The sequence below is a fragment of the Podarcis melisellensis genome, assembly GCF_964234715.1.
Source record: "Podarcis melisellensis genome assembly, chromosome: 14".
Lineage (NCBI taxonomy): Eukaryota > Metazoa > Chordata > Lepidosauria > Squamata > Lacertidae > Podarcis > Podarcis melisellensis.
The window spans coordinates 50191279-50206543 of record NC_138546.1 but is presented as its reverse complement, the minus strand read 5'-3'; the positions used below and the strand labels follow the sequence as shown (position 1 = coordinate 50206543).

The window sequence follows — 15265 nt, the reverse complement described above, 5'->3', positions numbered from 1 at the left end:
AGCCTGTTTGATCTGGAATGACCGGCTGCAGGAAGCGGCCTTAGCCCAAGCCAGACCAGTGCTGCATCTTGCTCCCTTTTGTCTATGCTTCTGGCAGTGAATCTCCGGGGCTTCTGATGGGACGTGTTCAGCCTGACCTGGAGATGCCTGGGACTGAACCTGGAATCTTCTGTGTTTAAAACAGATGCTCTTACCATTAAGCCAGTGGTTCTCAAAATATTTTCTTTGGGTCACACTTTCAGAATAAAAAATTGCTCAGACCACACTAACATTTTTTTATTGATAAGAAATACTTTGGAAAACAAAAAAGAAATGACTTCTGGCAGTGCTTGATTTGTAACATAGAAAACTACTGCTTTATAATATGATCATGGAACATCCTGAAAATATATAACAATGCAGCTATGTAAGAACATGAATCCTTCCCAAAATATAATGATTAAAAAGCCTCTTACATGTGTACCTTAACTCAATGAGAGGTGTATGTGAGCTTGCTTTTGCCAGGTAATCTCATTTGTATTAGACCTAATTTGAGACAGACAAACTCTTGTCTCCTCATCACCACAAAGAAGTCTTTCTCTTTTCTGATCTTTCATATTTGTCAGAGTTGAAAATCCCTGTTCACAACAATATGTCATAGAGAACTATAGAAGAATAGCCAAGGTTCTTGAAGAGAGGCGTGGATACTGTTTCTAGTTGTATATCCAAAAAGAGTCCAGTGGCATGCTACACGCTGAAATGTTGAGTGTTTCTTTGATTGTCCCTCAATCTTGCTGCCACACATGCCATCCTGTCCTGCCTCACCTGTTGAGGACCCCCGCACTAAGCTATAACCCCTTCCTAGAAACACGGAAGGCTGTGTGGTACTGTGCCAGGCTGTTGGCCTACCTAGATCAGTAATGCCTGTACTCTAGGCAGGATTTCAGGCAGGGGTCTTCCCCATTTCCACCTGGAGATGGCAGGGATTGAACCTGGGACTTTCTTTTTTTTTTTTTATAAATATTTTATTAGGTTTTTAATAAACAAATTTCCACTTTCAAATACATACTTCCATAAATCCAATGGACTCCCCCCATCTCCCGGGCACTGCATTCCCTGTGTAACCAAAACCTCAGCAATTTGTTAACTTGTTTTATACATAACAATATATCTTCCATTTTATCGTGTTATCTGATGTGAACATTTCAATACAATTGCATTAATTTTTAATTTCCACACAATAAAAATATTTCGTTACCTCACTTCTGTCTTATAATGTCTTATTTATCAATTCAGAAATTTGCCGATACTGAAGCTATACCTTCCTAGAGAGGAGCATTTTTTAACATTCATACAACTTATAATGCTTTTTCAAATAGTCCTTAAATTTTTCCCAAACTTCCTCCGTTTCTTCTTCTCCCGAGTCTCGAATTCTGCCAGTCATTTCAGCCAGTTCCATATAGTCCATCAGCTGCGTCTGCCATTCTTCCAATGTGGGTAGATTTTGTGTCTTCCAGTGCTTTGCCAACAGAATCCTCGCTGCTGTAGTAGCGTACATAAAGAAAGTTCTATCTTTCTTGACCATCCTCTGGTCTACCATGCCCAGAAGGAAGGCCTCCGGTTTCTTAGGTAAGGTGAATCTCAGCACCTTTTTTAATTCATTATGTATCATTTCCCAGAAGGCCTTCACTTTCGGGCAGGTCCACCAGAGGTGTAAAAATGTCCCTTCCTCTTCCTTACATTTCCAACATTTATTATCGGACAGGTGATATATCTTTGCAAGCTTGACTGGGGTCATGTACCACCGGTATATCATTTTCATAATGTTTTCCTTCAAGGCAGTACATGCCGTGAATTTCATTCCGGTGTTCCATAACCTTTCCCAGTCTTCAAACATAATGTTATGCCCCAAATCCTGTGCCCACTTTATCATAGAGGATTTGACAATCTCATCCTGTGTGTTCCATTTAAGCAGCAAGTTATACATTCTCGAAATTAGCTTAGATTTTGGCTCAAGCAACTCTGTTTCTAGTTTCGATTTTTCCTCCTGGAAACCCACTTTTTTGTCTGCTTTAAAAACTTCCTGGATTTGAGCATAATGCAACCAATCTCGCACCTTGTTTTTTAACTTTTCCATACTCTGTAACCTCCATTTATCTCCAATTTTTTCAATTATTTCCCAATATTTAGGCCAGTGGGCCTCCATATTGAGTCTTTTACGTGCTTTGGCCTCCATCGGTGAGAGCCACCTCGGAGTTTTACTCTCCAATAAGTCTTTATATTTTGACCAGACCATGAAAATTGCCCTTCTGACAATATGGTTTTTGAACAATTTATGAACTTTAACCTTGTCATACCACAAATATGCATGCCACCCAAAAGCATTATCAAATCCCTCCAGGTCAAGGACGTCGGTGTTCTCCAATAGAATCCAATCCTTCAACCAGCAGAGGGCTGCAGCTTCATAATATAACCTCAAGTCCGGCAGGGCAAACCCCCCTCTTTCTTTCGCATCTGTTAGTATTTTAAACTTTATTCGGGGCTTTTTGCCCTGCCAGACAAATTTAGATAAATCCCTCTGCCATTTTCCAAAACATTCCACCTTATCCACGATCTGGAGGGACTGAAACAAAAATAGCATTTTCGGCAATACATTCATCTTTATAGCAGCTATTCTGCCCAGCAAGGAAAGTTTTAATCTTGACCATGTTTCCAGATCTCTTTTTATCTCTGACCAACATTTCTCATAGTTATCCTTAAATAAATTCAAATTTTTGGAGGTCAAGTGCACCCCTAGGTACTTTACTTTTTTAACCACATTTAGTTCTGTTTCTTTTCTGAACTCCTCTATTTCAGTAGTTGTCAAGTTTTTTGCTAGAACTTTAGTTTTTTGTTTATGAACCTGGGACTTTCTGTGTGCAGGGCCGGCCCTCTACCACTGAGCTGTGACTCTCCCCTGACATAGCAATGGGAGGGATACCTGTGCATTGCAGGAAATGGTGGCTGTCTTACAGCTTTTGCTTCTCCCAAGCAATTGCCCATCTCCAGCCTTTTTCATAGAATCATGGAATTGGAAGGGACCCAAGGGGTCATCTGTTCAAACCCCATGCAGTACAGGAATCGCAGCTGGAGTGGGTAGTTCCATGGCAAAGACTTCCTGTGTGTTTTGTCCCCCCCCCCCCTTTACAGGTACCATGCAGCCCTCCCGGAATACTTGAGGCGTTTCACTGTTGGGTGGGTGTACACACGAATCTTCTCCCAGGGTGTTGAGATCTTGCAGAGACTACATATGTATAAGGTAATTAAAAATAAATTAATTAATAAATAAACTGCCTTTCACCAGCAGGTCCCAGGGCAGGTTACAGCAATTAAAAAAATCCAGAATTAAAAATGATTGAGATGTACTCACAAGGAATAGTGTGGGCCCTGAAAATGTATGTCTCAGATATCTATTAAAAGGCCAGGGCAAAGAGGTGTGTCTTCATCATTCCCGAAAAGCTGTGTGGTGAAGAAGCCAGGCGCCAGGCACAATGTGTTGGGGCCAGGGAATGCCGCACAACAAGCACTTCTGTAACAAAGTCATAAAGCCGACTGGAAGCTCTGAAAGGACCAGCCTGTCCTGGCTGCAAATGGTTTTGAACTCCAATGTTCAGGGTATGTGGCCGAAAGGGCACTATCCATGCAAAGGGGGCAGGTGTCAACGGGCTTGGTGGAAACCCTGAAGATTACTAAAAGTACAAACAAAAAACTGCTTAACACTCAGGCAATTTTTGTTGCAGGGCCACTGTCACGTTTTACTACTAAACATTTCTGTATTGCAGTTTAAAGTCTTTGAAGTGCTTCACAATCTTTCCCTTGCCATAATCCTTACAACAGACCCTGTAAGGTAGGCCTCTATTACTTGAGTGCACCCATAATGCAGATATAGAAAGCTGGCGTTCCAGCTTTCCCCAGGGCCACCTAGAGGGCTCGTGGCAGAGGCAAGGAGTGAGATAGGAGTTTCCCAGTTCACAGCACGGTCCAGGAATGGTCAATGTGCCCCCCTGCAGATGTTGCTGGATATCTAAACTACCATCATCTTTTGACCATTGACCATTCTGACCAGGGCTGGTGAGATCTGGGAGTCCAGCGTAGTTTGAGGGCCACAGGTTAGCTATCCCTGGCTTAGTCCCTTGGTCACCAAGCTACACACCTTTTTTTGACCGTTGGCCCTAGGAGGCAGTGGAACAGCTTCAGGATCTTTTGGCCCAAGACGTTTATTGTTCTGACAGCAGAGGACGGTGGTGGGATCGCCTGGCTCTTAACTTGCACCAGCACTTGAAAGACACAGAGGAGGTAAATGCACCCATCTCTGCCCCTTTGCACCTTGCTTGGAAGGGTGATGTCTACTCTCCTTGCTCTCCCACAAGCACCTTCCATCTGGCTGTCAGCCCTGGATGGGGCAACTTGTGCTTGAGGACATCCACCTGCCCCTCTTGGTTTGGTGGGGGGGGGGTCCGTTTGCTCACCTCTCTGCAATGCTTTCTTGTCTGCTAGGCCATAAGGTGCATCAGGAAAGGTCTCCAGGACCCATTTGTTCGCACAGGCCATCGACTCTCCCTGTCCCAGCGAGCCCAGAGGATGAAAAATTCCTCAGCGTGTAAGAAGATAGGGCATCTCCTCCAAGATCTGCCGCTTCTTTCCGTGGAAGATGTTGCCCATGTGAGTAGCTATTGGATGTCTGGAGAAGCCTCTCTTTTGTGGTCTGGTGTACATTTATAAATTGGGAATGTGGAAAGGTGCCAGACTGTTTTTTTCCCTTTTTCATCTTGGCTTCTAAAATGGTTCACACCCAGTTCATACATAATGCTAATCCATGGTTTGTTTAGCCAAAGGTGGTGCGTTTGTACATGTGAACCTAGCAGGTGTCAGGGACTGGCAGGGCACTGAGGAGTGGGTGGCTGAGGCTGTAGGGCCAGAGACTGACCCAGGGGAAGGGGGCAGTGGTTTGTGGGGGTTTGTGCCTGCTGCAAGGCAGGAGCCAGGGCTGAAGGCAGGGGAAGAGTCTGAGCAGGAGGAGCTAGGGGAGGAGATGCAGGATACAGGGGAGGAGCCAGACCTGGAGGAAGCAAAAGTGCCTGACAGGGAGGCGGTGGAATCCCCTCCACCCCCTCCACCACGGTCCCTCAGGACCAGGAGGGGCTTGAAGAGACAGGCACAGCAGCAACTTCTGTGTAGCAGAAGTCACAGGTTGCTTGTGTGTGCCCCTTTAGACGAAGGTTCTACAGTTTGGGTGAAGGCATGGTCATGCTGTTGTTCCAACAGTCCAGTTGAGCGCACAAGCTGGGGGAGGGGGTGCCAGCTACTTGGTCTCCAGAAGAGTGTGCGTGTTCTGAACAACTTAGGAGCTGCCCTAAGTGCATGCTTCGTCAATAAAAAGTTAAACTACCAGCTGTTTGTCCCCCTTGCACTGGGTATGTTAAGGACAGCAGGCTAACTGTGGTTTGTTTTTTGGCAACAGGCCACAGTGTCAAGCCATGGTTTGTTGGTGGTCTTAACTGTGGTTGGGCATTATGTCCAAATCCAGCAGCCTTGCTTAACTGTGGTTTGTTGAGCTACTCCACCCTGGATGTTCACCAAGCTTTGACGAAACAAGCTGTGGCTTGTTGGCCTGTCTGCCGCTGGTTGTAGAAACTGATCAGAACAAACTAGGTGTTCACATTCTACGTCGGCCATTCATGAGCTTTTATTGTCACAATGCAGGGTGGTAGCAATTCTTTGATGCAAACTAACACAATCCCAGAGGAAGTGTTTTTGTGTGTGGCATATTGCCCTGTTCAGATAACTCAGGAGTAGCACCTGCTCTTTGCATGCAAAAGGTTCCCAGTTCAACCCCTTGTGTGCCTGCAGTTAGAAAAAGAGTCTCCCTGGGAAGGTGGGTGAGCAAATAGTCTGAGTTGGTATAAACCATCTGGTTATATTGAGTTTTACTATATGTAGGAGCCCTAGCTCAGAGACTGAGCAGCAGCTTCTCATGCAGAAGCCCCACACGCAGTCCTCAGCGCTGCCAATTAGAGCATTCTCAGATCGCAGGTGATGGGAAATAACTTTTTCCCTTGGTGAGCCACTTCAGCTGATTGGCATAGTGGGCATGTGCCAGCTGATCAGTCAGACAGTCCAAACCATTAATAAGCTGCTGGCCTGTTTTTAGGAAGCTGGATTTTGTGGCTGAGGTGCACAATTGGGGCCTCCTATCTATATGTACAGAGCTGCAGCAAGCACCCAAAAGGTGCCATTCTGTGCCCTGCAGTGACTTCACTAGAGTCAGAATCAGAGCAGTAGATCCGATAGCATCAAAGCTGCTTCAGGTGTTTGTGGGGTCTGTTGGGACAGTATTGTTATTAAAACCTGGGAAAATGTGCTTCCCTGCATCTGACCTGTGTGGTCTTGGGTGTGCACTGTTTGCATGCTTGTCTGCATGAATGATTGTGATGCATTTTGCAGATTGCATTTTAAATTGTTGTTCTTTTTGAAGCAATTCTAACCATCCTTTTTCTGAACTCCTCTATTTCTCCTCACTGCCTACCATCCTTATACTTCTCAAAATGATGCTTGAGTTGCCACTTTCCTGAACATGCATTGCCCAACTGCATTCTTTCTCCTGCAAGAGCTGCCATCAGAGCACCAGCCTCTTGCTTCTTCCCATGTCTCATTTAATCCGCTTCAGAGGCCTATGTTCCCTTCTGTGCTGTTCTCCTCCTTTGCTGTCCCCACCTGAGAGCTGCTTCAGCAGCCGTATGGGGCCTCCTTCCTACGTGTTCAATGAGACGTGCAATGTGAGAACACATTTCCAGTCCTGACAGCAGCCCCGTTTGTCAGTCTCCAAAATGAGTCAAAGGGCTGACAAGGAGACAGCACTTAAGCGCTGGGTGGTCTTATTTTTAGCTTGTCACTTAGCTGGTGTTAGCAAAGTTTAAGTAGCAGCCTCTCTTCCCTCTCGCCCCCCACTTCTCTCTCGTTATAATTTAGAGTTCTGTAAGTGAGAAAACATTGCAGTGCACAGTGTTCTTGTCCAGGGTGCCAGCCAGTCAGCAGTGCCCAATGGCAGAATACTCCATTCCTCTCCTCTCCCCTCCCTCGCCGCCTGGTCACCCAACAATCTGTTGCTACTGAGCATGCTCAATATTTATTGGGCTAGTTTTGGATTTTTACCACTTTGCAGGTTTTTCTTTTCCCTAAAGGTTCTTTGTCATTCTGCAAACTTTGGACTTCTCCCAAGGCTGATGATACTCCCTCTTTTGCATACGGGGTATATAGAGGATAATAATTGATTTCTGCACTTTGATTGATTGTTTTTTTATATAAAAGATTTTTAAAGGTTTTTTCAAACAAATATGAAGTCACCCCCCTCCCCCAGGAATGGAAGATGTATCAGATTTTAGCATAAGCCTGTGTGCAAACTGACTGATTATTTTTCATCAGGATGTGAAATCCAGCCTTTCCCACCTGTCCCCCTAACCATTTTCTATGCAATGGCCCTCTCTCAGTACACTATTATTACACACCCTTCACCCCAAGGTCTCTCTCTCTCTCTCTCTCTCTCTGTGTATAGTGATATGATTTAATTTGCTTCTTCTCCCTCCTGACCCCCCACCCTCTCCATGGGGCCTGTGTAAAGTTTTCACCATTTCCCTCTTGCCCTAGTCGCCTTCTGCAGTCTCCTTTTGTTTATTTTGAACATACTTTTAAATCACACTCTCACAGAAAATTTAGCATGGTGGCACACTGGGTAAAAGCATGGTGTTGTAGCAGCCAAAGTAAAAACACCAGTAGTTTTGATTTGCAGGTTACCATCAAAGGAAAGCTGTGCCCACAGACCGGAATGGGGAAGTCCATGTTTATCATGGAAGATGTTGGTGCCGAAGACCCAGGAGAAGAGCTTGAGCCCTCCACTGTGGTGTGCTCTGTCGAGGAGCTGGCATTAGCCCACTACAAGCAGCATGGCTTTGATCAAGGTAATGGCTGGCCGTTGCTATAGAAAGCCATCAGCCAGCACTCTGCCCCTCCCTCCCAATGCTCTCTCACACTGCCATGTGACCAGGAAGCAGCCAGTGTGGCTTAATGCTTAGACTGTTGGACTATGACCTGGAAGACCAGGGTTCAAATTCCCACTCCTCCATGAAGCTTCCAGACTGGGCCCTAGCCTCAGCCTCATTTAAGCATGCTTTACAGTTATCAAACCTGAAGGTAACCAATGTATGAACAACTTGCGGTCAAGTTATCCTAGTCCAGGAACCATTGCTACTGTTTCACCAGCTGAAGCTGGTTAAAAACTCCCTACAGTCAGGCAGTTTCGTGGATTCCGCGGTTTCAGTGCAGCTCCTTCTCCTCCTCCACAAACCCCGCTCCCTGCCAGATACTAGGAAACAGATAATTCCCTCACAGAATGGAATCACCAAGAAGTGGTAAATCATAGCCGGCTTTCTGTTCGTAAACTTTCTTCATCAATAATAAGGCAAACTTTTTGTTTTGCAGCCTTTTGTTAATGCCTCTTCTTATGTAGCAATCAGCTTGTGTCCTGAAAATTAACTGGCAGATAGGTCACCCAAGTTGTAATTGCTTCCAAGTTCTAAAGTAGTTGAAAGGAGGTAGGTTTTGAAGACCTGATGCCCTGAAGGCTAACCTTGAGGGCTATTATGTCACATCTGGGCACAATGGCGGTTCCTTGCTCCTAAGATGCTCCTCTGCACCCCAAACCTTTTTGTCTCTGGGGACTTCTGGAGAAGGTGATGGCGGACTAGGCATCAACTGCTGACACTCCTGTCAGCAGAGATAATTATGTGGTAATTTAAGATAACTCGGTTATATATCTTGGTTACCAAAACTCCCTTTTGAAATAAGAGAGTTAGCCTCACGTGCTCAGAAGGTCATACCTCATTCTCTCCCTCCCCTCTGCCTGAACTTTTTCACAACCCTTGGAGGGACTGGAAAGAACAGCCACCATGGAATGTGGGTGTTGGCCAGAAGACCTCTAGCGCAGTCAAGAGTTGTTAGAATTCATCATATAGGATTGGAGAAGGATTGTGACTGACTTTTAATGATAATAAAAATTGATGAGCTTCTTTTAGTCGTCTTTTGGGTGGAGGAAGGTGAATGTGAGAGGTCTGGGAATGAAGATTGAGGAAACATTGCCTAGCAGATGGAGAAATAGCTGGACACTAATAGAGCCCAAAATTATCCTGGAGTGCATACTAACAACATTTTCGAATAATTGTTATAAACCATAATATACATAATTGGCAGAGAACTGGAAGACTTTCCTTTTTAAAAAAAAACCAAAAAACTTTTAATATCTTACTTATGACTTCTTCCTCCTCCCCAGCCCCAATTATCCTTATGTTTTGTTCTGCAATTTGCAGTTCCTTATCTTATATCAAGGAAGATACACACAGGAAGGTAATGGATTGAAGATAGAGGGCAGAGAGGATCTCCCAGGGTGAGAGGCTGGAGGAAGACTTAGTAATTTCCTTTTTCCCTTCTTTCCCTTCTTTCCTTTTTATTCTCTCCCTTTCCTCATCCCCCCCTCTATTTTTATGGTATCTTATGTGGAAAACCTTCAACAAAAATTGATTACACAAAAACTTATTGTGTCCAGTATGACAAACGACTTTCTTCAGAGCATGTGAGGATAATCTCAGGTCTCACTATCTCAAAAGGGAGGGCATGACAACCAAGATTTATGTCTTGGTTATCGTTAATCACCACATAATTATCTCTGCCAATGGGAGAGTCTGCAGTTGACATCTAGTCAGTCATCTTTCCTCCTAGAAATCCCCATCATTGCCAATTTTCAAATCATTTTGAGTTGTACTCTATGCATCTTTGAGTTAGTGTTAGTGATAACCTGGGTGTCAGAGGTAGCAATTTTTGGTTGGCAGCTTAAATATCCTGCAGTGGCTTTCATGACTGTGATGCTGTGATAATTCCTCAGGGATTCATGGTGAAGGATCTACGTTCAGCACCCTCTACGGCCTCTTGATGTGGGATATTCTCTTCATGGATGGCATCCCTGATGTCTTCAGGAATCCTTACCAGGTATGTTTGCTTGTTTTTAAAGTGCTTTTTATTCTTGTGGATGATGTTTGAAAAGCATATTCAAAACAGCTTCTTTTAAAGTCACAGAATTCTCCCAGAGAAACGCCTCAAAAACAATTTTGGGAATTTTGTTGCAGAATACACAGCTTTTGGGGAGCATACCTGCACACAATGGGTTTGGCATTTGCTGGCTGTTTTTGGAGTAGGGCTGGTGGCCTTGAGTTGCATCTTCATTATTCTCTTTAAAATAACTATAAGGAAGAGGCAATTATGGGAACACATTGGCTGAGCAGGGGCCACAGAATTGTGATGGCTAATTCGCACAACAGATTGCAAAAAAATCATTTTTATCCTTCAATCCTTCACTCCCTCTCTCTTTAGTTACATACATCTTGTTTGATCCTCAAAACAGTCCTATGCAGTAGGCAGGATGGGGTCAGAGATAGGAACCTTCCCAAGGTCAAGAGGGTGGAGCAGTTCCCCTGTGAGAAAAGAGCCTGAGCAAGGGGAGACAGAGTGGAGGTGTCTAGGTTCAAGCATCATGCGCAGGAAATGGATAGAGAAATTTTACTCCCATCTCTTATCCCATTGGACCTTGTGTTTATTTAATGAAGCTGAAAGGTTGGAGATTCAGGACCAAAGAATGTCTCCTCAAAATGTGTAGTTAGCCTGTGGAATTTGCTGCCACCCACTTAGATGGTGGCTTTAATGCTCACATTCATGGAAGATCAGGCTAAGGCTGTGGCTATAGCAGGGGCTGCACATACTAGCCAGGAGGGCTCTCAGCTACATCCAAGATCAGAGGCGGAGCTGGGGAGCAACAGTACAAGTGGACTATTGCCATCCTGTGCTGCTTTTGGGCTTCCCATAAGGGGCCTCTGTTGCCCACTCTGGGGTTGGGGTGCTGGGCTGGCTCATCTTACGTTTTTATGTCCAGGTGGGTTTCATGGCTGAGTCAAAAACTGAGCTCCTGTTTCCTTATCACTGCACCAGGATAATTGCCAGATGTTCCCAATCATATTCCAGGAACCATTACTTCTGTGGCTTCAGAGAGCAAAACTCAAGTGTGTCCTGGGGTCAGTTTGATGACATCCAGACACACAGTTGCGAGCCGGAGTCACCGAGGAAATGAAGTGGAGATCCTGAGGTTCTTCAGCCAGCCATTTTAGCCCACAGAAGGCAAAGAACCCACCTGGATGAAGTGTGCAGTGGGGGCCTTTTTGGTGGTGGCTCTTTACATGTGAACCTCTCTCCTAAACTGAGATGTGTCTGGTCCCATCTCTTCATAGTTTTAGGTGACTGGTTAAGATGCATATTTTCTGTGGGTGGTTGCGGAGGAGAGACCCAGCTGGATATACGGAAGTTGCCGCTGCTAATAGAAAATCATTAGGAGTTGTTGTGTATTTCAAGGACTGTGTTACTTTATGGATTGCCTTATATCACTTAGGAGGAGGACAGCGCATTAAGTATCCAAATAAGCTCACAAGTGGTAGTTTAGGACCTCTCTGCCTTTTACTGCACCCTGGCAACTTAAGGCGGTTTGTGTCGCCAGCCTCTTTCTTGCAGGGGAAGCAGTAGGTGAGGGACGGAGCCACACTGACAGTCCGTTTCCTACAGACCTCCCCCCTGGATCTCTACACTGACAGCTTCTATGAGAACCGGAGGGAGGCCATTGAACCCAGGCTCCGCTTACTGCATGAGGCTTCATCTGAAACCCTGGAAAAGTGGATTGCGGATGTCTGGAATGCTCAGGAGGGCAAAGCGGCAGCGCTAATCAGCTGGGACCGATTCTCTTCCCTCCAGCAGGCCCAGGTAGGCGTCAAAGGCCCTGTGAGCTGCCCTGGTTCCCTTCTTACAGGAAAAGGGGAGGTGTCCATCTTGCTTGATACTTCAGTTTAATTTGAGGTGTTGTGCCTCTTCTATAGTTTACTGAAAAAATGGTATTTGAGGTATATGAGTTACAAAACAATGTTTTTGAATTGCTCTGAACTTAAGGCTAGAAAGCAAGCAAGCAAAGCCCAACAGCCCAGCATGGCAGGAAACCCTTCTGGAGGAGGGTGGGGAGGGGCCACTGCCTGAGGAGTTTTGTACTAGGGGATTTTGGCAAGCAACGTAATAATGTGGCAATATGAATGTATGGAAGTCTTACCAGTGTTCACATCAGTGAAAATGCAGTTGGTTGATGAATTGTTAGAATTGCACTTAGAGGAGTTCCCTGCCTGTCAGAAATCAGGCAGGCACCTTCACCGCACTCTCTTCGGTGCCTGAATAAATTTTATGAAATTAAACAAAAAACAACAACAAATGAGGTTCTTGCAGAAGTCAGTTAGTGCTCATTGGTGTACGATTACAACTGTTATAGATGCTGCTTCACATACACACATCCATTTGCTCATTGCTCATTCATCTACTATGTAGTTAACCTGTAGCCTCCCCAGGGGAGGAGATGATCTTTGTGGGGGTTGCAGTGCACAGGGAGGGGTTAACCCTTCCCATCGGCACCCTCTTGGCAGTAGTAAGGTTTCTCAAAATTCTTCCATTGTGCCAAACCTTTAAAAAACAACAAAAAACCCTTATCATTGGAGAGTGAAGTTGGGGGCAGAGGGGCTCATGAGCCAGAGGTTCCCATCCTGTCTTCTAGCCCCTTGCAGTTTGGGAGAAAAGGTGGTCTTTCTTTTTGTAGCACCTGGCGCGTTGCTTTGGGGGTCCTTTCCTGAGTGGAGTTTGCCGACAGCTGAGCAGAGATCTGCGTCACTGCAGGGGCGGCCTCCCTGACCTCGTCGTTTGGAGAACGGAAGATCACCATTTTAAGGTTTGACCCCAGCTGCATTGTTAAAGTTGCAGAGTGTACAGGTCAGGGATGTGATGTATGAGAGTGCCCAACAGGTGGAGCCAAATAACTCCCCCCCCCATCTTGCAGTCATCAGTGTAAATGATATCTGAGCAGTTTATATCAAGAAATGAGGCTGATAAGCAGCAGTTCTGCCTGGCCTCTGAGCATTGACTGCCTCAGGCTAGTTGGAAGGTGGCTGGAGCCAGGCTGGAGTGTTTTATTGTTGAGCATGAGCTGCTTTGGAGCAAGTGGCATCTCCTGAATGTGGAGGGAGCAGCGTTAGCAGAACCTTTTCAGTGGTTGCCCCAATGCTGTGGAACTACTTGCTCCTCAGAGAGGTTTGGCAGGCACAATTCGCTTGGCAGGCTTTTTTAAAGTGTTCTTGGGTTTGTTTCTTTGGAATTTTATTGATTCTGTGGTCTTACATTGCATACTATTATGGGTAGCACTAGTAGTTGATTAGATATCAATCATTATTCTCTGGATGAACCTGCAAGTCTTGAATAAAAATCCTCAGAATAATGATTTTGCATCCTGTTGGTTGTTGTTTTTCTGCTAAACAAACTTAAAGATCCCAAGAATCCTCCTCCCAAAAAATGTTTTTTGCAGGTTGCAAAGCTTGTGCGCCTTTAGGAAAGCACACTTGTTTTTATTTTCCCCTTGTGGGAAGAACAAGACACATACTATGAAACTGGCTTCATCAGGCAGCCATTGCATCTGAATTTTTCAGTGATTCAAAATGCAGATCCAAGTTGGACTGTTTGGATATCACCTGTAACAATTCAGTCAGGTAATTGAGTTCTGCATCCCATCTCCTTTTCTCTACAGAAATCACAAATAAAGAAACCATGTCCTCATTTTTTCTGATGAGTGATGCCTACAAAAGATTACATCAGAATCAGCCTTGTTCTAAAAGTGTTTTTAAGTGTTTTTATCATTGCTTTCCTCTGGTTGGAGCCAACAGGCCACCTGGCTTGCGCTCATTTGCTCTGGTTTGATTTACCACTGGCTGCAAATCTTTGCATCCTGCAACTTCTGTTTAGGATGGAAATGTAACTAAAAAGAGTTCGCTCTCCCTAGGGACCTAGAGCTTAACATGGCAGATTTCATGTATGTGATTTAAGTGGGAAAGGCTGAGGGCAGGGCTCAGGGCATAGGATGTAAAAAACCAAATGGATGCAAACCCTTAGTACTCCTTCAGCCCACTCCCTTAAAGCAGTTCTTTGAAACCTACTGAGAAACTTCTCCTTCTCTCTCTGAATCATCTTTTCAGCTGGTGGAAGTCAAAGGCCCCAATGATCGCCTTTCTCACAAGCAGATGATATGGCTTGCCGAGTTGCAGAAGCTGGGTGCAGCAGTGGAAGTTTGCCATGTGGTTGCAAGTGGATCTAAAAGTAAACGCTTGAGCTGAGACTCTATTGAGGTTGCTGGGCTCAAGGCCAGAGTAACAAAAGCGGGACACATTTCACAGTTTTCGTTCCTTTAGCATGCAGCTGCTAAGACGACACAAATTCAGATGTCATTCTGAGAAAGGATGTGACTTTTCATTTTCATGGGAATCCTCTGAATTAGGTTAACTTCTGCACCCTTTCTTGCACATAGCAGCCCTGGCTGATTCTCCTTGTTCCAACAGCCCTCAGAAATCAAGCATTGCCTCAGCTAAACCTGGCAGCTGCCTGCTGTCTCATGCTAGGAGAAATGTCTCAGCTACACGGGTTTAGACAAAATGCAGCAGGCTTGTGTTTTCTTTCTGGAAACAACACTGCTAGGTGGTGGCTCAGCTCAATGCAAAGTGGTAGTGGTGACGTTGACGTCACACCATGTGGCTCATTTCAGCCTGGATTGTGCATTGCCACTCCTGCAAAAGCCCTGGCCTTTGCAGTTGGCTGGGACAACCACAGCAATGGGCTCTTGGGTATGTTTAACACCCTTCCTTGCCCTTTTCCTAAATACAAGTCAAAGACACTCTTCCAAAAGAGTCTTAATTCCAAAAGATTGCATTTTTCTGCAATCTTATGTATTAAGCTTTGCCAAAGTCAGACTGAGCTTAGGGGGGGGGGGGGGGAATAGCCATGACTTGCAGTCCCACTCTTGCAGGGCAGTCCAACCTCTCGGACCAAGTGGGCTGCAAGAGTACTTTGACAAAGAACCCACAGGTCACTTACTGAATTAAATTTCCATATTGTAAATTACAAGTGTAATATGTGCAATTAATTGCAAATTTATAATTAAAGACACAATTCATGGATTTGATAAATTTATTAAGGAGAATTTAATGCAAATATTATAGTAAAAGGCTATGTGCTGCCTCCCTGCCCTCCGCAGAACACACAACCATTATGGGAAAGCTGGGAGAAAGGAACAGGAGAACCAACAGCA

At 45.0% G+C, this 15265-nt stretch overlaps 1 protein-coding gene and 1 long non-coding RNA gene across 4 annotated transcripts in view; both read left to right on the top strand.

Annotated features, from left to right (window-relative positions):
- Positions 1 to 15134, top strand: part of FAN1 (FANCD2 and FANCI associated nuclease 1) — a 30105-nt gene extending 14971 nt beyond the window's left edge. The window contains exons 6-14 of one of the 3 annotated variants that reach the window (XR_014162702.1): positions 3169 to 3277; positions 4195 to 4314; positions 4516 to 4680; positions 7805 to 7973; positions 9950 to 10053; positions 11671 to 11865; positions 12737 to 12865; positions 14160 to 14767; positions 14864 to 15134. Coding sequence is in view for 2 of the 3 variants with exons in the window: in XM_081887617.1 (XP_081743743.1) it covers positions 3169 to 3277; positions 4195 to 4314; positions 4516 to 4680; positions 7805 to 7973; positions 9950 to 10053; positions 11671 to 11865; positions 12737 to 12865; positions 14160 to 14297 (1129 nt within the window). In the remaining variant the exon portion in view is untranslated. Of the gene's footprint in view, positions 1 to 3168; positions 3278 to 4194; positions 4315 to 4515; positions 4681 to 7804; positions 7974 to 9949; positions 10054 to 11605; positions 11866 to 12736; positions 12866 to 14159 lie in introns of those variants that run through there. The other 2 variants (XM_081887617.1, XM_081887618.1) reach the window with 2 other exon arrangements.
- On the top strand, positions 5107 to 7357 carry LOC309356388. The gene is made up of 2 exons (XR_014162750.1): positions 5107 to 5776; positions 5809 to 7357. It is a non-coding gene; the product is annotated as an uncharacterized lncRNA (long non-coding RNA).
- Positions 15135 to 15265: the final 131 nt, after the last annotated feature.